A 24,956-nucleotide genomic window follows, 5' to 3' on the forward strand; every position below is an offset into this window, starting at 1 on the left:
AAAAATATAACTGTACCTGTAGGAAAGAAAGCTTTAAATGACACTGTATACTGCACACAATGATACAACCTCCAACTTAATCAAAATGATAATGACGTATGCCAATCCTACATTACTTGAAATTGAGCGATTTTTACGTTCTGACAAGTTTACAGAACTAGGATAAATGGCACGAATGATTTCAATATATGCTCATACTTTTGAACCAAATGGTGAAGGTTAAAATTTTTCCTTTCAAGGGCCTCAATCAGCCACAAAGGAAAACAGTAATCACTGTCTTTTCAGCCAGCCCAACCGCATTTGTCAGCCCTTTCTCCGTCAATGCAGCCAGAGCAATCAACCTGCCAAACATTCAGAATGGAAAAACAATCTGAAAATACAGGGTATAATGCACCTGCCAGTGAAAATGGCCATTTCAAGAAAAGCTAGTGATCTCAGTGACCCCGCTGAGGAGGCGGTGGTGCAAAGGGGAAAGAACACGTGAAAGAATTCTTAGTGATCGCCACTCTCTTGCACACTGACACTTCCTTACAAAGCATGCCAATTACAGCTTTTGTGCTACTTAAAAAAATGAAAGCTTTTTTTTGGGCAAAATAATCACATAGAAAAACAGAAAGACAGTACTCCTTTTCAGATGAATTCTCATATACAACGGATTATTAATCTGAAAACAGTGTAACTGGTAACAATTCTTCTATACTGTACTGCTCCAACATTACAATGAAATTATACCATAAAGTCACTTGCCAGTGTAATAAAATAATTTAATTGTACTTAAGTTGACTTTTAGAATAACAGGATATTTACTTCAATTAAAAATTAAGTCTGGGGACTTCCCTGATGGTGCAGTGGTTAAGAATCCACCTGCCAAGGCAGGGGACACGGGTTCAAGCCCTGGTCCAGGAAGATCCCACATGCCGTGGAGCAACTAAGCCCGTGCACCACAACTACTGAGCCCGTGCGCCTAGAGCCCATACTCCGCAGCAAGAGAAGCCTCCTCAATGAGAAGCCCATGCACCGCAACGAAGAGTAGCCCTGCTCACCGCAACTAGAGGAAGCCCGCGTGCAGCAACGAAGACCCAACACAGCCAAAAATAAATAAATTTATAAATTATCTATAAAAAAATTAAGTCTGAAAATATGTATTTTCTGCTAATACTGTTAGTTATCTTAATCAATTTTGTTGACTAGTAGGGTTCACTGTATGTAAATCCTAAAATCAAAGATAGGGAATCTGAGTCACCCTGGACAAGTCATTCTTAAGCACTGTGAATTATAAATTACAGCCTCCTATCCACATCATATTTCCCTCCCTCAACTTTGTTACATTATACGGTTTCTAAGTACCATTTCCAATGACAGGTGTCAAATTCCTGTCATAATGCATATGGTCGGTACTTCAGTGCTAAGTGACCTCATAATCTATATATTTAACAGAAAAGATCGTGCTTATAGACACTCTTTTCCTTTTAAAATTTAAAATGTAGATGAAGTATGGTAAACAGTGATCTGTATCTGCCTACTTTATGGCATTTACCATGCTAACTTGCCCATATAGATTACTTAGTTGTGTTTGAATGAGTAATAATCTATTTAAATACTTGTTTTCAGGATTTTATTTTAGAATGAATGTACATAGCTCTCTTTCTAGATGAATTAAAAACTGATTAAAAACTATGATAAACCCAAGCTTCATAAAAATGACTAAGCTAAATAAAAATTCCAGGAACATTACAAAAATGATCTGTTCTTTAAAAGTACAAAACGGTATTTTTATTATAAAGCTGATTATCTATATATACCAAATATTTGGCAAAAAATGCCTAACATCAGTAACATCAGATTAGAGACTGTTCCTCTGAAACAAATACACTTCTCTTATTAAAAACTAATACAATTAGCTACTAAAAAACTATTAACATGTAGTATTATGTTAATAATACTATATTATTAGACCAAAAATATAGTATTACAATTCTAAAGATTTTCTAGGCTAGTCCCTATTACATGATTATCTATATTTAAAACTAAAAAAGACTGCAACAATGCAGGAAGACTGAAAAATGGGACTGCCATGTCACATCAATTTATTGATGAATATTCATCGCAATATGCTAAGTGGTTAACTCCATGCTTTCTCTGACAGGGAATCTAAGGTTATAAACTGAGCAGTAAAGAATGCATAAAAGTAGCAGTTACTTTTAAAATGACAAATCTCTTGTCAATGAATGCTAAGAGTAGGTTTAATGAACCATTGAATTTTTACTGAGTTAACATCAAAATTGTGATGTATTTTGGTGAGATGGAAAGAAAAGCAGTTTTGTAAATTAAGCTGCACCTAGAAATAACACCAAAGAATGAAATTCCAGTTGTTGGAATAATCTGTTACAGTGGAGTAGGTTAATCAAAGTTAAATCATCTGTGAAATGGGTGGCTTTTGTTAAGCTGAAGGAAGGAGTCTTCAGAGCAAGTTTTCTCATCTGTATGTCACGCTACATTTAAGAGACATCTAAGAATAAGCCACAAAGCATGCTTTGAATTATTTTAAAATATTACAACATATTTAACAGGTAATATGAAAGATCCTAGAAAATCCTCACTAAACACTGATACTCTTTATTCTATCACTTCTCACAATTAATGCTCAGTATGAGGTCAAAAATAAATACCATCATTGGGGCATTATGTCATTTAGGAAATACATTTGTTGTCTATAAATTTATTAACTAGTTTCATCATACTGGTGTACTGTATTTTAAGATAGTTTAATATCTTATGAAGAATTTCTAATTTACAGAGTAGTCTGATTTCTTATGATACAAAGGAAGTTGCCACTGAGTTCCAAAACTCAGGAAATGTGTTGCATATAAAAACATAATTTACAAAAATTCAACTAATAACTTCACAAACAAAATGAGAATATTAGAGGGAAATGCTTCAATCATAAGTTGAAAAATCCATGTTAGATATGAATGATTTTCCTTTAATATTTTGAAAATAACCCTTTCTTTTCTGGATCAACATCCTTTTGAATCACTTCATTTCGATCCATTTGTCCATAATTTCATCTTCTTATACCTTACTCTTTAAAATCAATATTAAGAAAATCTTATATTAGGACAAAACTTCATGAATGTATCAATGGAATTCATTCCTTTTATTTTTTTAAACACCCAGAATCAGATGCAAGGTCACTTGGATTTCCTTAATAATTTAGATCTTCAACAAGGGAAAATTTTAATTGGGAAATATTTTGAATATAGATCTAATGCTAATTTGGAAGATAAATAAAACGGGAGTAATACTTTAATCATACATAACATTTACTTTAACACAGAATTTGTCTCTCTACATTGTCTCTTTTTATGTAAAATTCAGATTTTATTTAGGCAGTATTGGCATCATTAACACAGATCCTGTTATCTGCGATCTCATAAATATTACATTTTTCTGAGGCCACAATTTCAGATATGCTGATTAAAGTCTTTCAGTCAAGGTTACGAATAAATGCTTCAATTTTCAATTATTTTTATATTCTCACAGATTCTCTGAGGGTTAAAACTAATTTATTACATGTGTTATTTATTCCAGGATTTTTTTTAAAAATCCATTTTAGACAAGGGTACTATTAAACCAGAAGGCCCACAGATTTAGTCTACTTGGGAAGTGTGGATTCCAGATGTTAAGATCATGCAATAAAAAAATTAAGAGCTATTTTACATATAACATTTTTCTACACATTATAAATGCTGATCAACACGTACCTGAGGAAGAATATCTGACTACTAAATCAACACCAAAAATAATTACAAAACTCCACAAAGATAAGAAAGTGGAATGATATGCGAAACATAGCACTTCATTGGAAATCAAAAACCAGGTTCTGGCTGTAGTCTGATATTCTCTTATATTGTGACCATAGGGTCATCAATGAACTTCCTGGGGTCTCAGTTTCCTCAGGTGTAAACAAGCTGATTAAACTTTGGAATTTCTTCCTCTTTAAAAATCTGTGTCTAAAAATTACAACAACAAAAAAAATCCATACTGACGACGTGAATAAGAAAAAAATAACGCCATTTTCAAAAGAGTTAAAAACTTTTAAAAGAGAAGAAAGTAACTCTTCCAGGAGTGTATCTGTGGGCACCACACTCCTGCCATGAGAAGTTCTTTTACCTGCGGAGAACAAAATTGACTGAGGTCACATGTTCCTTGTCAATTTCATTCACAGTAGGTGCTTTAAGACAGCAAAGCACCTCAGTTCAGAAATGGTACTACCAACTCACAGAGTAAACTTGAAAGAAGATGGCTAGAACAGGGAAAAAGGAAAAAAAGAAGAATAAAAATTGCTTTTTAAAAGAATACATTCAGCCATTTTTAAAAAATGAAAAAAAAGAGTTAAGCCTAAAACCAATTTTTATCTTCAATTTGGTAACTCACGTTACTTCTGCACTAATTATACTGCCTACCCAAGTTCAATTTACTGTCTGTTACACTCAAACTGCGATTTCAGCAATTTTGCCTCATGGTGAGTTTTGGAATTTGTTACATAATTCTTAAACGCAAGCCAACAAGGCTAAGTTTGAGAGGCACTGTGTTAAACCAATGGATAAGCAGAGGTACGGTTTTGCACAAAGTGTTTTCATTATAAAACCTTAAGTTCAGGTTTTTTTTTCTTTCCCTCTTTCTAGAACCTCTACAAATTAGGAAAAGAAACAATGTAAGAGCCCTGGACATGAAAATAATTGTAATGATATAGAGAGGAAATGATTTCATTTTTATAAATAGTTCCAAAGGCTAAGGATGGCTCCATGGTATTGGGGTACATTTCGCATTCTCCTTCACTTACATACCTCAACCTGAAACTAAAAAAAACAAAGAAATAATCGAGTATATAGCATATACTCAATAAACTTGCAGAATCCGTGAATTCTTGTTGCAAATGAATAAATGTGGACCTTTATAAAACTAACATCTAAGTCTAGTTCACACAGGAAAATTTTAAAGATAGTGGTGCTAATACATCTTGCTACTTTCACCTTCTATCAGTGAGGATAAGAAAAATTCTATTTAACACCATAAAAGATCAAAACTGTTTATTAATTACTCTTAGCCAATCACTATAAAATATTATCCTGATGCAAATTTATCGATAAATAAGTTAACTAAGCCATGCTATCTTTTAATCTTTTAATGAAGTAATTTTCAAACTACAGGTCTAAGCCAATAAATTTAGTGTATTATGGTCAACACTGAAAAAAATGAAATATAGCAAGAGCAGAAAAGGTGTTATTTCATAAAACTTTTGTATCAGTTACAAGTTTCCCCCACTATTCGAAAGTAGAGCAATCCTATGAAACCTTTCTTTCTTAAGCTGAAGTGGTGTAAATTGAAGAAGTAATTACTTTAGACACATCCTGTTAACGGATGCACAAAATAAATACAGCACAGATGCTCAGAGACACAGTTCAAAGCTATGGCAGCTTTCTGCCGAGATGCTGTGTGTAGTTCCCAGGGAAGGAGCTCTCTGCTCCCAATGTGGTGTAAAGTGAACTTGTGAAATTCAAGGGACAGCTGTACACATCTGTATCTATGTTTGTACTAGATTGTAATATAAATTGAATTTCTTACCATAGGTGACTGTCATAAAAGCATGAAAGTGCTGCTTCAGTGGCAGCATGAGAGAGAAAGCACACCTTGGAATCAGTCAGACTTGGTTTAGAATCTTAGCTACTAGCTATGTGACCCTTGATAAGCTATCTCTTTCAGCTTCAGCTTCTTCATATGTAAACAGAGCTGATATTTAACTCTTTAACTCTCAAGGTTTTGGTAAGAGGATTAGAGGTAATGTAAAGTGCCTTATACTATACCTGATATGTAGTAGGCACTCTTTGCTGTTAAAATTTTCAGTCATCAATTTGAACGTGAGGTTTGAAGAACCGTTAAAACAAGTAGCTAAGATAATATATTTGAAACATGCTAAAAGGTCCAATTTTGTTCATAGCATTCAGAGGGATACATAAAACATAAAATAACAGCACACGTTTATATCTATATACTATGTCATCATGGAATTCAAGAAGGCTATAAAGGAGAATGTATGTTTCATATATGGATCTAAGAGCAAATAATGATTAGAACATGATATGTTCATGTTAAAACCAAGAACTGAGACTAAGTGCCTTTTCACCCAATTTCATCAATAATTATGTTGTAGCATTAACACTTGAAAATAACCTATTTTCCCAGCAGTTACTTGCAGAGTAAAGGCATGAAAAAAAAAAAAATCCCAAGTAAGTAAATCATTCTCCTGAGTAGGTAAAAGCAATTAATTCCTTCACCAAATATTTACTGAGTGTGTACTCACTACATGCCATACACTATTCAAACCAGGCATTACAGCAATGAAGAAGAAACAATCCCTACACTCATGCAAAATTTGGCAAAGAAGCTGAAGTTCGATAAAAACTTCGATAAAAAGCCTTGCCCTAAATAACTTCAAAGTGAAAAAAAGAGTTTATCTTGAACTTCTGGGTCATCAGCTTACTTTACAAATCACAATCTTTTAAATTTTCCAATTACTTGAAAAATAAAAATGGGAAAAAAAATTTTTTTGAAAACTGCCAGGCATATACTATGTAGCTATACATTCAAATTAGTTCAAAGACATTGTCACACATTCACACTTTAAAATTTATATGCATGTCAAAAATAAGCAATTAAAAATGCAAATTTCAAGTAGGATATAAAACCATATGTGTATATACGTATGTTTGTGTGTGTTTATGTATACATATATAATTTTTGAAAAAATATATCATGGAAAACAGACTAGAAACAAATGGCTATTACACAGACACTTCCTACCCTTTCTGTCTTCTCTAAATTCTTTATGATACACTACTACAATTATTAAAAAAAAAAAGAAAAAACTTTTTTTAAATGGAAGTCTTCACTTAAACTAATTATAGGTATATTATAATAGGTATTACCCAAAATAGCTTCAGAATGCTTTACATTTCAAACAATCCAAAAAGCATCTCAAAGTAAAGCTAAATCTCCAAATTATTATTAGAAGGAAAAAAAGCCTAATTTATTTTTTAAATGAGTCACTATACCCTCATTTTGGCTATTTTACTCACTTTCCGAGTTAACATATCTAACAATGTAGCTCCCAAAAGACAGAAACTATAACACTTGAATATACTAGTTAATAAAATAATATTGTCTGGAAATTATAGAATCCTACAGTATTCGTTTTTTCCATACTGGTAGTTCAACACTTTTATCTTTCCTGTCTTCTTTTTTTTTTTTTTTTTTTTTGTGGTATGCGGGCCTCTCACTGTTGTGGCCTCTCCCATTGCAGAGCACAGGCTCCGGACGCGCAGGCTCAGCGGCCATGGCTCACGGGCCCAGCCGCTCTGCGGCATGTGGGATCTTCCCGGACCGGGGCACGAACCCGTGTCCCCTGCATCGGCAGGCGGACTCTCAACCACTGTGCCACCAGGGAAGCCCCATGTTTTCTTTTTTTAAAGTGGCTTATGTCTCAAAACCATCAGGGTTTTTTTTTTTCTGGTAAGAGGAGGAGTTTGCACCTGTGAAAGCTATCTTACCAAACCACAGAGCAGCAGGAATGAAAAAAATGTATCCATAGAGATGAACATTCACATGGTCAAAACAAAAAAGCTCTTGGATAAAAATGTTATCCCGGGGCTGTTTCACAGAGATTAAAAACTGCTATATAATCAACACAGTAGAGCCCTTAGATCATAAAAGAGGAAGTTTATGAATTAGGTCCAGATTTGTTCATTAATATGGATTAACAATGACAGTATATCAGAATACAGTATACTCCACAGAAAATATTGAATAATTTACATGATTTCATTTATTATGGGATATACTGATACTCTCATTTTGGGAAGAATTATGTTCATGACACAGAAATAGAACATGCTTAAGTTTTTCTGCTTCTAAAGCAGCACACAGCAACAACAATATGAAAATGGAAATATTTACATTTACGTCAACAAAATTAAAAACATACATACAGCTTATATTTCTGTTAACTTTTAAAAGAAAAAGTTTTAAAACTCTAAAGAACAAATGCATAAATACAGAAATCCAAAGCATTACTTTTATAATATTCCCCTAAGGAAATATGCCAAAAAATAAAAAAGGAAGAAGAAACAAAAAAAAAGGAAAGAATCCACTTGTTTAATATGGCGGCTTAATGACAATCATATTAAGGACAGATACTCACCTTCTTTGGGTTGAGCCATAACTGGAGTCTGAGTTTCCTTCGTATATGTGACGATTTCACGAGGAGGAAAGTCAACTTGTGTAATTTTAGCCATTCCAAGTTTAATAGGTCCTCGTCTAAATAAAGTGAACACAAATGTTTTTAAATATTACAAATGATACATTTTAACTACATCAAATAATGTTATTTTATAAAAGTAATAATTGAACACTATATATCCAACAGTGTAATTTAAATCCCTGTTTTATTCAAGAAATTTTAAATGAACAATTGGCTTTATTTTAACAAAAGAATTAGAAGGTAGCAAAAACAAAAGATATTTCCGAATCATTCAAGGTGTTTATTTTTCACTTTAAAAAGGCAAATAATTTAGTTTCTTAGAACAAATGTGTGGGTAATAACAGAGTAAGAGGAGAGGAATTTCAGAGCAGACTGCTGAATAATATTGGTTATGAGAACTGTTTTTAGCAGGGACACGATTCTGGACATTTTTACAAGAATCAAATACGTGGATCTCACTCAGACCACATTTAGTTCCCTTCACCATCAGAAGACTTCAGCTTTAAGAGTTAGAAAGAAGTTTCTGTTGAAAACCATTTTTTCTACTTATATTCTGCAGAAATTGAGAATCATACAGTCAATTTAGATTTTAAAATAAAATATTTAAACTTTAAATCTCTAATCTCTGCACAGTCAACATGGTCCTTGATTCACATACGGACAAACTATTGTGCAAACATGTTAGACCTAAACTAAAGCCACGTATCTTCTGAATATCATGAAATTACTAAAGCCACTTCTGTTTTAAATAGGGGGGAATACATTCTTTTCTGACAAACAGAAGACTTGTGGCTATTATAGTAGATGTCTAAATTCTAAACCAAATATAGCATGCTTCCAAACTCCCAAAGTTCTCAATGATGAATCTGTCTTAAAAGAATATCTAGTAAAAACAGTGGAACTTCCAGAATATAAAGGAGGATATCTGAAATATACATATACACACACATATATATATATATCATTGGTAATATCACATTGGTAATATAAACTAAACTTTTTTCTTATATAAACATCCTTTTCAAAATCCTGTACAAAAAAGTTTAATAAAATTAGTACATTTAAAGAATTTTCTCTAAGGTCCCAAATGTGGGCCATAAGAAAATTTTAATGTGTTTTCTACCTTGGGGATATCTAGCCTTAAAGAAAAAAAAAAAAAAGCATAATCAAAGAATTAAATGGGAAATTTTAAGTACATTTGAAGTAATCTAGTATTCTAAGAACAAAATCTGAAATAAGAAATTTTATATTCTGATATTTAAGATGTAAACCATATGAAAAGTAAGTCACTCACATATCTGATAAAAAACAGTCAAGCCAACATTAGGAACAAGTTACTAACTTGAGTACATATAGGGTTTAATAGGTAAAAATCACAATACTAGAACAAACAAACAAAATATTCTAAGATTTAGGGATAGATTTAGGGAGGTAATACCTCAGTTATCCAAAGCCACTTTTACTGAGAACAAGCAAGCAACTGGGGGGTGGGGAAGCCTCAGGGCAGCCGAGAGAGGCCTACCAGCTAATGTACAAGAAGCTCATATACTTTTCTTATATGGCCTAATTCAAGGCTTATTAACTCTTAACTTTAGACATAAGTCCTAAAGGTGTTGGTCATATGTTTTAGAAGCTGCAAAATATCAAGGGAAAAGAGCTATCTGAGTCAGGCACAATGGCAGCAGCAAACATTTATAGTTTGCATTGGAGACTAGAATAAATAAACGAATGAATAAATGAATTAATAAGTAAATCAATAGCAATCTGGAGCCACGGTGTAGAAACCAACAGCTCTGTTCCTCTCAAAACCTTAGAAATCATCAGGGCATTTTAATATAGAAAAATAAATTAATATTCATGTTGAGTAACCTAGAAAAGGTTCAATTACATATTGCGTATTTATTAGAAAAAGTATGGGAAGTTTATAATACATTGTAGAAAAACTTACATCAAAAATATAGAAATAATAAAAGTAATTTGGACATTTAAATGGGTAGACTTAGGGTACCTCTAAAATCAGATACATAAAATATGTCTTTCACAAATGATAGAGGATAAATGAGGTGTCACAATAAAATATCACTCTTCAAACTATTACCTGAATATTAGAAATTTAAGCAAAACAAAATTAGGACAATTTCACAAAGAATCAAATTAATTATAAAAGAGGGAAGGTAATAAATCTATTCAATACCCCAAATCGGAATCTGAGTGAAGCTGAAGAACTGATGGATCTGTATCCCAATGCAGCGTCCTAAACGGTTGTAGGACAACCATGAAGCATTAGCAAAAAAGGCCATAAGTTAGTCAAGCAAATACATTCTACGAATAGCTAAAGTACGGTTCACAGTTAAAACCCACATGTTCTGGTTAGTACAAAAAAACACCAGGTATCACTCAATGCTCTAGTGCATGCAATAAGCATAATATGGTTAAAGATGCAAACATACAACCTAGAATAGTTAAAAGACAGTATTTTCAGATTTTGGGAAACTAATATTGCATAGTAATGGCTAAGAACAGCCAAAACATCCAACATCCCAAATAACACATTATTTTTGGATGATAGCAAGCTAAGCTATAAAAAAAAAGTTGAAATTTTAAGTTTCCTAATGAAAAAAACATCAGTAAAAACATCTTAGTTAACATATTATAATCTTGCCCAAAGCATTAAATGTGTGCAGGAAATTGTCATATTGGTAAAGGAAATGAGTCAACACATAAGCCTTTTGGTAAGAAAACCAAAGACTATTCCACTGGGATACAAAATAGCTAAAGTTTCCAAAATGTGACCCTTATGTAATTTATGGGTTAAGCACTGCCCTGGGCTTACATGTCATCTGCTTTAGAAAGCAGCTAAAGATTTCTGTCTCTAGGAAAAAGTAGATTTTTTTCCCCCAGGAAAAATATTTTATGTTTAATGGATTTACCTAAACTAACTAAACTTACGGAGAATATCAATCCTAAATAAATATTCGGTTGTGTTTTAGCCTTGCCTATTGGGTAAACAACTTACGTGGGATCTTTTCCAAAAGATTTAAGGAAAATTTAGTTATTACTAGAATAAAAGCTGCTTTATGACATTGGCACTCTTGAAAGGTTAGCGATAATAAGATAATTATGTACAGTACTGTAAGATGCTCATAGTCCCTATTGAAAAGTTAAACACAGTACATTCGGTGCTACCATCTTTGTCAAATATATTTGCTTTTCACATATACAACAAATGATAATATACAACTAAAACTGCTATAATATTTAAATACAAGAAATGATTTCTATACTTGCCTCTATAATTTATCAGTAAAAGCAATCAGATGAACTGAACTAGAGAAATACTTCATTTTAAAAATATAAAGAAAGATCTTGGGATTTAAATGGTATTGTGTGTACACAAAGAAGGAAGAGGCCACAGTGAAGATTTACTTTATACTAAGCATTAAACAGAAACAAACTTAGGCTTTGTTAAACCAGACGGGGTTTTATGAGATGCTCTTCAAGGAATGTTCTGTACATAGCCTTTACATTCTCTAAGAGCTCTAGCTGTTACCAATGACACAGAGCTCCTTGTTGAGGATGTCATTTTAGTCTAAAATCAAGTAAAACTCTACCTCAAAATAGAACCAGTACTGAAAACACATGGCACAACATATGGGATTATATTTATTAAAGGCATCTGCAGACATATAAAGTAAAATTTCAATATAATCCTGAGACATATAATCAAAAGCCTAAGAGATAAACTGATCAAGAATGGAAAAAAGGAACAAGAGGCATGGATTACTCAATTGAATAACCGTCACCTAAATTTTAGCGATAACAGAAGTGACTGAGAAAGTGAACTAAATAAAATCTTCATGAAATGCAACTTCCCAATCTGCAAAGTTAGAGAAATATCATTTTTATGGCCTCATATATTTATTCATAAATTACCACCAGGCCCAACAGAAATTTCTGGCATTTAGAAAGAGTGATTCAGATGTTTTGATATCATACTTGGTAATGTCTAACATGTTTTTTCCTACTCCCTAAGTGTAGTAATCTTAGACTGTCTTGGCCAGCTAATGTAAGTGTATAGGTTCATACACCTCACACATCTTCATGCATTTTCCTGTTTATTCTTTATCATCATGCCTGCTCAATGGAAGTTCATTCTGTTCGTTCTCAGACTCCAGCATTCTTTTTAAAAGCCACATATTTTAAAATGCTATTGTTTCACTGCCAATAGCACCAATTAATCAACAATATTAATTATCTATTATGGAATCTGGAGATGATTTAATGGAATTCATAGTTTTCTACTGTGTGTGTATACATATATATTAAGAAGTGAACATAATCAGTCCTCTTGAAAATTAACAATTAAAAATGAGTCTGTGCTCTCTAAAATGATATCAAGTCACCTCATTTAAAAAGAGAATTTATTTCCTCTCCTGTTAAACTTAAAAGAAACTTATTTTCTACTCATTCTCTAATAAAAACAAATACCCCTAAAGATATTTAAATACCTGTTTTCTTGTTTTATATCTTATCATTACAAATCTACACTATAAACACAAGTTAGCACACTATTCTTAGGATTTTTCAATACAGTGAATAGCATTTAAATTAATGATGTAAATTAATGAACACTAGAATGCAAGTTTCCCGAAGGCAAGGACCAGGAACATTATTTTTTGTGGTAACCTATAGCATTTAACATTAAATTGGCAATTCAATTAATATGTATTCTAACATAATAAATATTTTTCTTAACAGTTATTTACTTCCTATACCAATTTACAATATTCCAATGGGTCTCTCTAATAATCTCTAGGTTTTCCAATGAAACTCAGGAGGACATATTTTAATTCATACAGATGTTACATAGTATTTTTTAAAGCAAACTTGCTGACGTTGCATTAAAATAATCTTTCTACTCCTATTCAAAATCAAGAACAATGAGTTCAGCATTAACACAGTAGAGTAACTGCATTAAAGTAATATATAATATCAAATAAAGAAATTTTTAAAATACTTTTTTTTTACCTTGGGAAATGTTTTTATTATGGTAATGTATAAGGGGAAAATAAAACCCTTCTCTTGAAAATGCCATCTGTTTACTAGCAAAGGAATACTAACATATTTGCATAAGAATACAGAAGAACGAAAGTATGAAACAAATTTAGCCTTTGAAAATGAATTTAGACTAAATAAATTTAGTCTTTAATCTGTAATACATACTATTTTATGAGGTAATATTATTCTTAAACAGAAAGTTTTGACTTCTCTTAAATGACAGTTATGTCATTTACCTCCAACAACAGTATTGCTTAGATTTGCAATTTCAGTTCTATAAACAGAAGAGGTTTGGAAAGCACATCTCAAATTCAGACTGGTGAGCCTTTTGTGCCTTCTAATTATTAATGACAACCTGATTATTCAGAAACTGACTAAAGTACTGAGTTTATGGATTAGCTAGCCCCTTTGCTTCTTTTTTTCTTGCCTTGTTTTTGAGATGCTCATTACTTGTTTGTAACTTCAATCAGAGGTGCTTGGGCACAATGAAGACAAAACTTCCTAGTTTATTTCTCATTAAAAGGTGTCTTGAAGTTTTCCTGAGGAGAACATTTAACTTCCTAGACCAAAATAAGGATTCTGAATAAAGATTCTAAACTAACTATGTTTAGTCTCATTTCAGCTGCCATAAGAAGTCAAAATGTAAGATGCTGTTAAACAAAGACTTGGTATTATTGTGTGTGTGACAAAGAGAAGTAATAATACTTTTCTCAGTATGATCTTTGGAAAGAAGCTGAAATCTTACTGAACTTTTGAAAATCAAGTCCCAACATGTGTGCAGCATCCTAAAACAAACATGAAATATTGTTTTATAAGGAAGACCCAAGTTCAGGAAAACTTGGCAGTAAACTTTTTTTTTAATTGAAGTATAACTGACATACAACATTATATTAGTTTCAGGTATATAACATAATGATTTAATATTTTTATATATGGTGAAATGATCACCACAATAAGTCTGGTTAACACCCGTCATACATAGTTACAAAATTTTTTTCTTGTGATTTTTTTCTTTCTTTTAAGACCTGCTCTCTCAGCAACTTTCAAATACACAATACAGTATTGTTAATTACAGTCTCCATGTTGTACATTATATCCCCATGACTTATTTACTTTATAACTGGAAGTTTGTACATTTTGACCCCCTTCACCCACCCCTCACCCCCTCCCTCCACCTCTGGCAACCATCAAAAATTTTAGAAATGAAAATAAAAATGAACCCATCTGTTCTCTGTATCTATGAGCTTATTTTGTTTTGTTTTTTAGATTTCACAAATAAGTGAGATCATACAGTATCTGTCTTTCCCTTTCTGATTTACTTCACTTAGCATAATGCCCTCAAGCCAGTAAACACTCTTTAAAAATTCTTTAAATTTGTTATTGAAGCCAGTAAACACTCAATGTTTCCTTAGCAGTTATTTCCTTATTCTTGATATTTTATGCATTATTATTTTCTACCCTAATTAGAAATAGTGACTTAATAGAACAGAATTAGGCTGTTTAACTGAATTGTTTAGGTTTTCGTTTTCAATTACTGAATGGAAATTAAGCATAATACAGTAGAGAGGTTTTACACTATTTGTACCCAAAACATTCACATAATAACCAATACAAAATTTGCTTAAACAGAAAAATAATTTTAATGAACACTTCTATTTTTAATATAAAATAATCATCATAAAATCAGTTAACTAGTCAGTACTCAGTTAATCAAGTGTGACAGTAAAATATTGTTTAAAAAAATTTCCCCCCAATTTACAACAAACAATTTCTGTGCCATTTAGATTTCAAAATGTTAGGACTAACTCAACATAACTATTCAGAGTCCCTGTACAGCACTGACAGTATCTGGGCACTAAATGCATTCTATCATTAAAATACTGAAAGAAAATTACTGTACCTAGATCCCACTGCGCCATCTCCAGAGTCTTGGCTTCCAGCTTCGCTTGGAGTGCTCACAGATTTGGAGGATGGAGACATAGGAGGAGGGACTAAATAGTGAAATAGACAGGTATCCGCTGTTACTACACGGAGAGGTTGCTCAGCTTATGACGTTTCAAAAGTAATTTAACATGAAGTAATTAACAAAAAGAAAAAATAACGGCAAACCAAAAAACAAAAGTACATGAATGAAAATGAACAGTAGAAAGAAGAGGAGAAAGACAAAGTTAACAATGCATGCTGACGATTCATGCAATTTCTCTGGCAAAATGCATTTGGGCTTTATATTAAAAAAAAAAAAAGCAAGATTATGGAAGGATGCATCTTCATCTTGGCCAACACCAAATGTGGGTACTAATTTTCAAAGGAGAGCATTCCTTCTCCCTTTTCTAATTCTTTGCTTTTAAGATCACCAGATCATTTCTAACTAGTGTCAAATCAAAACTCTGAATTTTGCTTCAGAAGTCGTTTACTGTCTGGTTTTCTGAGATTTATTTTAAAATGTTCATTTTTGTCAATTTATCTTTCAAAAAGATTTGATGTCTTAAATGATATTTTCCCCTCACCAAAAATAAAAAGGGCCAATTTAGAGAAATGACTATCACTAAAGGAATGGCTCCTTTAAAAGTCCATTAGTTTCCAGCAATTTGGGTGAAAAATGCAAACAGGCCATAAAACAGCATGCCTTCTAGACATGATGCATAACATAAAGTGATGCATGCAACTTAAACAAGGCAAGACTTAATGGTAACTTCCTTACCCCAGTATTCAGAAAAAACTGAAGTGTACAGACAAAGATACAGACACCCAAAATATTCTTAATCCCTTCTTATAGAAAAATACACATTTCATAGTATATAAAACAAACAGCAAATGCTTTCCCCTAACCTGTCACTTTTAACATTATATACCAGCAGCTGAACGTGCGTATTTCATGCTATTACATTTGTAAAACTTTTTGAAGATCATCACTGCCATCTTCTGGTTAAATTTTACCATAAATGACCCCAATCCCAAGTATCTTTTAAAAATAATTCTTCAATGTACAATATTAAGTGACCAATATATTTTATGTCGTGCTGCAAGCCCTTCTTTTAATAGTTTACTGAAAAGAAAGTAAGTTCCTAGTTATATAGAAACCAATCTAAAGAAATATGTATTTAACTAAAAGTCTGTGTTTTTGGAATAGTCACATTCACTGAACCCTTAAAATTATGTTTAAATGTTTATAATATGCTTCAGTAAAAAGTGGGTTTGCTCATCTAACAAAATGCACAAGTATAGTATAATGAATTACATCTTAAACATAGGTACAAAACTGATCATCCTTATTTTTCAATGCCAAATTCTACTGGAAACCAATAAAAAGATTAGAAGAAAAAAAAATCATAGCTAGAATGTTTGTTTCCTGAGATACAGTGGTTAATTCTTGCTCAAATTTCAAAAGACCATAAAAACATAATAAAAGGTTTCTAATTTTGTGATTAAATCTCTCAGAAACAATGCTAAAACCAGATTGCCTTCATATAATTCACATCATGATACCACTGTGCTAGGGGCTGCATGTATAACTCATAGCTAAACAAGACTTGTATCTGAAGTAAAAGAATATTAATGTCCCCTAATTTCTCTTAGGTTACATTTTTCCCCATCTTTTTGTCCACCACTCACTGTGAGGCTTCCCCTAGGCGTCTAAGTTCCAACTGATACAGGACAGTGGTTTGTCTACTACATTGTAAGCACAAATATGTTTATTAAATTATTTAGTATAAATTACTAAATATTTAGTAATATAAATTTACTACTAAATATTTAGTAGTATAAATTTATATTACTACAATGTTTTCATATTAAAGATTTCCAAAGAAGAAATTTTGAATTCTTTAAATTACAAAGTTAACTTCAGGCTTAGGAAAATAATTTTTCTAAGTATACATATAGGAAAGATTTGAGACAAATAGTAATATTCCTATCAATCTAATTATTTGTGATAAATTATAAAATTCTTTTCCAGTTAATGTTTTTTCCCCTTTCTGGTGACTTCAAATATCTATGATTCCACTTAATACGTTCATCACCAGTATCTTAATTGGTTAAGACTACATTAAAAGAAAAATACGTTACCTCAAATCCTTTATGAAAACAGGTTAAATAGTAATTATACATACATAAATACACTAAACTAGCCAATTCTCAAATAAAAGTTTCAGAAATAAAAAAATAAGTTACACGGGTGATGCAACCAAATTATCACTGTTTCTCAGCCAGAAGCAAGATAAATCACCATAACTTCAAATTTGTAATTAGATAAAAATCTCCATCCCAGAACTATATTCTTTCAACCAAAGATAGTTTTCAAGCCAGCTGATAAGAGACTAATTAAGGACTCAATGTTATTATCTGGCCTACCAAATTCATCTTTCAATAATAAATAATCTATACCACAGAAGGGACAAACCTGGAAAAAGAAAATTACTATCACTGAAAAAGGAGGAATGTTAACAGGAAAAAAGGGAAAGGTAGTGTTATTTGGTGACTACCATATTTTAACCCAGTTAGTCTAGAAAAATCAAAGAATACAGTAATTGCACAATAAGGCAATGTCACTATATTCCCAGACTCCAATAAATGACCCCCCCAAATGAATAAAAGCATGCATTCAGGGAGGTTAAAAAAAAAACTAAGTAACTCATAGTCTCTCAAATCTCGGAAAGGGCTTAATTCTAGAGTTCATTTTTAAAGATGGTTTAAGAGTACAATCAGCTTTAGAAATAACATAAGCTATTATTAATTAGCTTTTGCCAAATATCTGAGATATGATTTGCATAGTAAGAACAGTGATTCAATCAGATTACCTTTACTCCACAGTTCTGTATATAAAATAGCCTAAAACAAGGCTTTAAAAATGGTACAAAACATTTAATATTAACATATATGAGTTAATCATGTGAATGTTTTTAAACTTCTTAGAAGTTTAGAGCAGAGATACCTATTTCTTTCTTAGAAAACCAAGGAAGAAATGTAAAGTAAACTGAAAGACAGATCTACACCATGGCATTCACTGATCATGCAAGTAATACTGAAAGGCTGTGACTCTGATTCTTTAGGACAGAAAGACAACCAAGAACCATGAAGGCCTTTCCTGCTAGCTTAGATCTTGGCCTCCCAAGGATATAAAATTAACACTACTGCCATTTAGCCTGTGACAGAACAACCAGAAATTTTAAAACCACAAAGGACCTGGGAATGCACCTAGATTTAGAAACCAGAGTTAAGTCTGAGTCAACCACTCAGAACTATACCGAAGTCTCAGAGCTGAACAAGGATGGTGCACAGCTCAATTACATTTTTTTTTTTTTTTTTGCGGTACGCGGGCCTCTCACTGTTGTGGCCTCTCCCGTTGCGGAGCACAGGCTCCGGATGCGCAGGCTCAGCGGCCATGGCTCACGGGCCCAGCCGCTCCGCGGGATGTGGGATCTTCCCGGACCGGGGCACGAACCCGCGTCCCCTGCTTCGGCAGGCGGACTCTCAACCACTAGCGCCACCAGGGAAGCCCTCAATTACTTTTTAAGAGAAAAACGTCTCTAGCAAGAAGGGGCTCCTGCCAGGAAGAAGAACCTAGAAAAGGTGGACAGCCAAAGAAAGTAAATGTAGGGAGTGGGAGTATTGGCAGAGCACAAATGGGAAGAGAGAGCTTCTGAGATAACCCAAAGTTGTGAGGCCCCTTGTAGCTCATCTATCTATGATACTCAGCACTCAAACACAGTCCGAGTTACACAGTAATGCCCTCTTGTGGATACAAGTGCTCCTAGGCTGGAATATTAACATTTAAATATCTGTTTAATTTTTCATACTTACTCTTTTTGTCCTGAAAGACAAACCTTAATTCTCTGACACAGATGTAGAGAACAAACGTATGGACACCAGGGGGGAGAGTGGCGAGGGGGGCAGGTGGTAGTGGTGTGATGAATTGGGAGATTGGCATTGACATATATACACTAATATGTATTAAATGGATAACTAATAAGAACCTGCTGTATAAAAAAATAAATAAAATTCAATTTAAAAAACCCTTAATTCTCTGAAATATTAATTTCTCCCTTTCATATGACCCCTTCTCCTGATAACTTTAAATATCCTCCCCTTACCTCCCCTAAATGTTTCCTTTATTCTCTTCAACGTAATTCAGAGCATCAGATAAACATTTTTAAAGAAATTAATAAAAATAAAATTTTATAGCATTAAAATACTATAAGGAACTGTTCTTAAAATTAAGCTAAACTTGAAAAAATGACTTGATAACATGGAAATCATTCTATCTAAAAATCAGACTTACTAGTTAGAGAAGTAAGTGCTAGGGATGTGATGTACAACATGATGACTAGAGTTAACACTGTTGTATGATATATAAGAAACTTTAAGAGAGCAGATCCTAAGAGTTCTCATCACAAGGAGAAATTATTTTTCTTTTCTTTTTATTGTATCTATGATATGATGGATGTTAACCAAACCTACTGTAGTAATCATTTCACTATATATATAAATTAAACCATCATGCTGTACACTTTAAACTTACACAGTGATGTATGTCAATTATTTCTCAATAAAACTGGAAAAATCAGATTTAAAATATTCAAAAGTTACAAGGGAGGGAAATAAATGAAGCAATACTTATTTTGACTACTGAACTTCTTTTGTTTATTCCTAATAAAAAAACTGATAAAAAAACTGATTATCACACCAATCAATAATAATTGCCCTACTGATACAGACTCAGGCTACAGAGTAATGGACAAAACCTGTTTTCATCTCTTTACAAGATGGTTAAAACAGTAGTTACACATACAAAAAGAGATTCACTTTATTTATTTTTTGACCATCAGTGTTTACGAACTCCACATTTGATAAAACATGTCTTGAAAGTTGTGCCTAAAATTAACTTTCTGAAGACTGGCCACTTAAATTTTGTTAAAAAAAAAAAAATCAAGCCATACTTCTTTTGTGAAATATTCAAATTTCAATTTCCACTATGCATTTTCCTGAAATTTAAACAAGATTTTGTTGTTAATGCTTTTAAAGCAGATGGCTTTTATTTGGTCTTACCAGGTGGAAAGACACATGACCTAATAATAATTGAACAAACATTTAAGTGTCTAGTCTGTGCTGGACAGCAGGGATAAAAATGTAATATACTGTCCCTGCTCTCAAGGATCTCTGACAAAAAACAATCAAATGATCAAATAAATAAGAATCTACCAGCAAAGAGAAGCTAAGAGAGGTTTTATTAGCTGTCTCTTTTTTAAAAAATGAATTCTTTCCAGCAGAATTTTTTTTAAAAAGGGGAAAAGTCCACTTTAGGTAAAACCAGACTGATGCTTTTAATAAATCCTCTTGAATATTTTAGTGGTGTTTTTATACTTACTTCTACAATTTAAAAATATTTAATAAATACATTTGTAGTGAAAAGAAAAACAAGTATCCATCCTGGGTCGTGATATAAAATGTATTTTTATTGTTACTGTCAAGAAAGTTTGGTAGCCACTGCTTTCACCTGTATCTTGTATTCTCCAGGCCTAATTTTAAATAAATACTGGAAAGATCTTTAGACATTTGTGAGAAAACAGAAGGTGGAAAACTGCACAACTCATTTAATGAGGCTACTATAACCATTATAATAAAACCAGACAAAATACAGTAAAAGGAAAATAACTATAGGTCTCTCTTATGAGTATAGATGAAGAACTCCTAAATATTAGCAATATATAAGAAAAATATTCTCATAACTAAAATGGGTTTATTCCAGAATGTAAGCATGCTTTGAAAACCTACCAATATAAATTATCATATTAATACATCAAAAGGGAAAAAAAAGCATATGATCATCTCAAAATACTAGGAGACCTATGAGTTTGTCATACATATTTTGGTGATTTTAAAGGATGTCAAAATTCTTTGTGAATGTGGGCTGGACTTAGTGACTCTCTTCCCATAGACAGAATGTGGCAGAAGCAATGTCCTCTGACTTCCAAGGGTAAGGATAAAAGGATAGCTTCCTTCCGGCTCTCTTTGTCTTTGGATTGCTCACATTGGGAGAAGCCAGCTGACACGCTGCAAGGATACTCAAGCAGTTAGTTCTATGGAATGGCCCACGTGGATAGGAATTCAGACCTCCCACTAACAACCAACACCAACCTGCTGGCCACGTGACTGAGCAAATCACATGGCTGGTAAAGCAAATCCTCAAGCCCCAATCAAGCCTTCAGACGGCTACAGCTCTGACTGACATCTTGACTTCAACCCCATGAGAGACCCTGAGCCAGAACCACTGAGCTAAGCTACTGCCAAATTCCTGACTGGCAGAAACTGTGAGAGATAATAAACGTTTATTATTGTTTAAAAAATATATCAAACCGATACAAAAATAGAAAACTTGAATGGACTATAACCATTAGAAAAACTTGAAATGGTGAGTAACTCCTGCTCTCCACTATCCTCTGGGGAAAAAAAGCATAATCTGAGGCAGTTTTACAGTTGAATTCCACCAAGTATTTACGGAACAGGTAATATCTATCTTTTTTACAGCTGTTCTACAAAATAGCAAAAGAGAAAGCTATCCAATTTATTTTAAAACCATAACCATGGTGGCCACTGAACATGAACAGCACAAGAAAATTATAGGCAAATTTCATTTATGAGCCTATACACAAAAACCCTAAATAAAATATTATACAATCTATTCTTTAAATACATGGAAAAATTCATCTGCCACACCTGGATATGACTATTAGTAACTAAAGTGAAAAAAATTAAGTATGTTTTTTGCTTTTCTAACAGGAAATGCATTCAGGGTAACCAAATAGCCCTAGTTACTGAGGGAAACCTCCCCTTTGCAGAAGAATTTCAGTCAATAAATGTAGAAGGAATGATGGAACTATAAAAATAATTAAATAACTGATTTGGAAAAGATTCATCAATAAGTATTAAAACTACTTGGTAAAAAGCTGACAGAGAAATGAATATTTCCATGGTACCAAAGTATCACCTCCAGATATTACTTGCTAGTCCAAAGGGAAAAAAAGTAACTACAATGGAGAAGCCTGGCTGTCACAACTGTAACCCAGCGATCAATCTTGACATCACTGGTAACAACCCAGACATATGTGCTACTGACGTGATACAATATGAAGTACACAGAATAATCTATGAGATCTTCTTGCCAAAGAGGTTCAACCTGAAGCTAATCAAGCTTTTAAAATCTAATTTCCAGTTTAGAGGAAATATAAAGGATAGAGGAACAAAAGCTTAAATGTGAGAAAACCCTCAGAAAAACCCAAGAGGTGAGACATTCTAGAGACCAACTGGCCCACTCTCCTCAACCAGTCGATGACATGGGGCAAAAAGGAGTATGTGTGTGGAGGATCTTCTAGATTTAGAAAGACTAAAAACATGCAACATATAGTGCAGGAAGGTTTTCAGGGGAAGCTTAAGAAACTATTTTTTTTTGAGGGGAAGAAAAATTTTGTGAAGCTATGGCTATTTTGAAAAAGAAGAAAAAAGAAGGGGCCATTTTCTATAAAAGAAATTAGAATATACTAATATAAAGCCACAGTAATTAAAACTGTGTGTTAATAGTATAGAATCAGACAAATGGGTCAACAGTGAACATACAGAGCCCAGAAATGCCCATGAATATATGAAAACTGACTCAATGACAAAGTTGGCATCAGAATATCAGTGCGGGAAAGATGGACTATGTTTTAACAAATGGTATTGAGAAAATTAGTTAACTATATGGAGAAAAATTAGGCTGGATCCCTACCTCATATTATATTCAAAAATATAACACAAATATCTAAAGGCAAAGGATAAAATAATAAAGAAAATGTAGGAGAATATATTTGTATCCTCAAAGTAGGAAAGGATTTCTTTTCAAAAAAAAAAAAGGTTATAAATGGTAGATCTGACCATTATCAAAATAAAAGATGTGAACACATCAAAATGAAGGATTCTGTTCAATAGAAGATACTATGATGGACGCAACCTAAATGTCCATTGACAAAGGAATGGATAAAGAAGATGTGGTACATACATACAACAGAATATTACTTAGCCATAAAAAAGAACAAAATAATGTCATTTGCAGCAACATGGATGGACCTAGACATTGTCATACTGAATGAAGTCAGACAAAGACAAATATCATATGATATTGCTTATATGTAGAATCTAAAAAAAAATGGTACAAATGAACTTATTTACAAAACAGAAATAGAGTAACAGATGTAGAAAACAAACTTATGGTTACTGGGGCCAGGGGGCAGGGGGGGAGAAAGGGGGAGGGATAAGTTGGGAGATTGGGATTGACACATACACACTACTGTATATAAAATAGATAACTAATATGGGCCTACTCTATAGCACAGGGAACTCTTCTCAATACTCTGTAATGACCTATATGGGAAAAGAATCTATAAAAGAGTGGATATATATATATATATGCATAACTGATTCACTTTGCTGTACAGCAGAAACTAACACAACATTTTAAATCAACTATACTCCAACAAAAATTAACCAAAAAAATACTATGAACAGTTAGTAGATGATAGACTAGGAGAAGGTATTTTTTAGAAGACTAAAACAGACAAAGAAGTCCTCTCTTAAGTACAAGCGACTCCTACAGCAAGGTAAAGAACCCTAATAGTAAAGGGGCAAAGGACATGAACATGCAATTCGTAGAAGGGAAAATCTGAATGGTAAATAGATATATGAAGAAATGGTCAATCTCACTGTAAACAGATAAATGTATATTATGACATTTTGACATACTACTTTATACTCGTCAAGTAGACAAAAACTAAAAAGTTGGATAATATCAAGTTATGTGGATATAGTGAAACAGTTACTTTCTCATACACTGGTAGCAGGAGCATAAACTTACAGTCATTCTTGAGAGTGGTATGTAGAACCTAATAAATGTAAGTCAGCCTACACACAATAAAATAGCAAGTCAATTCCTCAGCATACATTCCAGAGAAACTCTTCCACAGTCCTTTCAAGGGAAAAGAATATGTTCTTTGCAGTGTTGCTTGGAATAGCAAAGCAAAGAGACAGAAGCAATCTAAGTGCCTATCACTGGGGAACAGATAAGTAAAATATAGTATATAACAGAATATTGTGTACCAGTCAGAAGTGAATAACTAGATCTATATGTAACAACATGGGTAAATCTCAAAATACAATGCTGCTTGAAAAAAAGGAAAAAACAGAGTGAGACATATAGTACAATGCCATTTATGTATATAAAACATACACACTTAGATATATGAAATCTTAAAAAATGTCAACACATGTTGGACAGATCAAAAGGACGTATGTTAAAACTCCAAGAATGGGTACTTAATGCAAGACTGGAAAGGACAATGGAATTGGAGATGGGAAATGAGGGCGAAACACACACACACACCACACACACATACACGAACATACAACTAAAGAACAGTCTTTCAAGAACAGGTGATGGAAGTGGGCCATAAACTGAGAAATCTGAGCAAGAGGATTTAGTGAAACTGAAGTTCTAAAAAGAACAGAAAAGGGGAAAAAAATCCTACAGGAAAAAAACAAAGCTAAAGGCTCA

The 24,956-nt window shown here is 32.8% G+C and overlaps 1 protein-coding gene across 3 annotated transcripts in view; it reads right to left on the minus strand.

The window, feature by feature from the left end:
• DYNC1I2 (dynein cytoplasmic 1 intermediate chain 2) overlaps nucleotides 1-24,956 on the minus strand; it is a 51,592-nt gene that overhangs the window by 21,161 nt on the left and 5,475 nt on the right. For all 3 annotated transcript variants that reach the window (XM_024765712.1, XM_024765713.1, XM_024765711.1), the window contains exons 4-5: nucleotides 15,279-15,369; nucleotides 8,261-8,376 (exon numbers count right to left, since the gene is read on the minus strand). In XM_024765712.1, the coding sequence (XP_024621480.1) occupies nucleotides 8,261-8,376; nucleotides 15,279-15,369 (207 nt within the window). The remainder of the gene's footprint in view (nucleotides 1-8,260; nucleotides 8,377-15,278; nucleotides 15,370-24,956) is intronic.

The sequence above is a fragment of the Neophocaena asiaeorientalis genome, unplaced genomic scaffold, assembly GCF_003031525.2.
Source record: "Neophocaena asiaeorientalis asiaeorientalis breed wild unplaced genomic scaffold, Neophocaena_asiaeorientalis_V1.1 scaffold721, whole genome shotgun sequence".
Taxonomy (NCBI): Eukaryota; Metazoa; Chordata; class Mammalia; order Artiodactyla; family Phocoenidae; genus Neophocaena; species Neophocaena asiaeorientalis.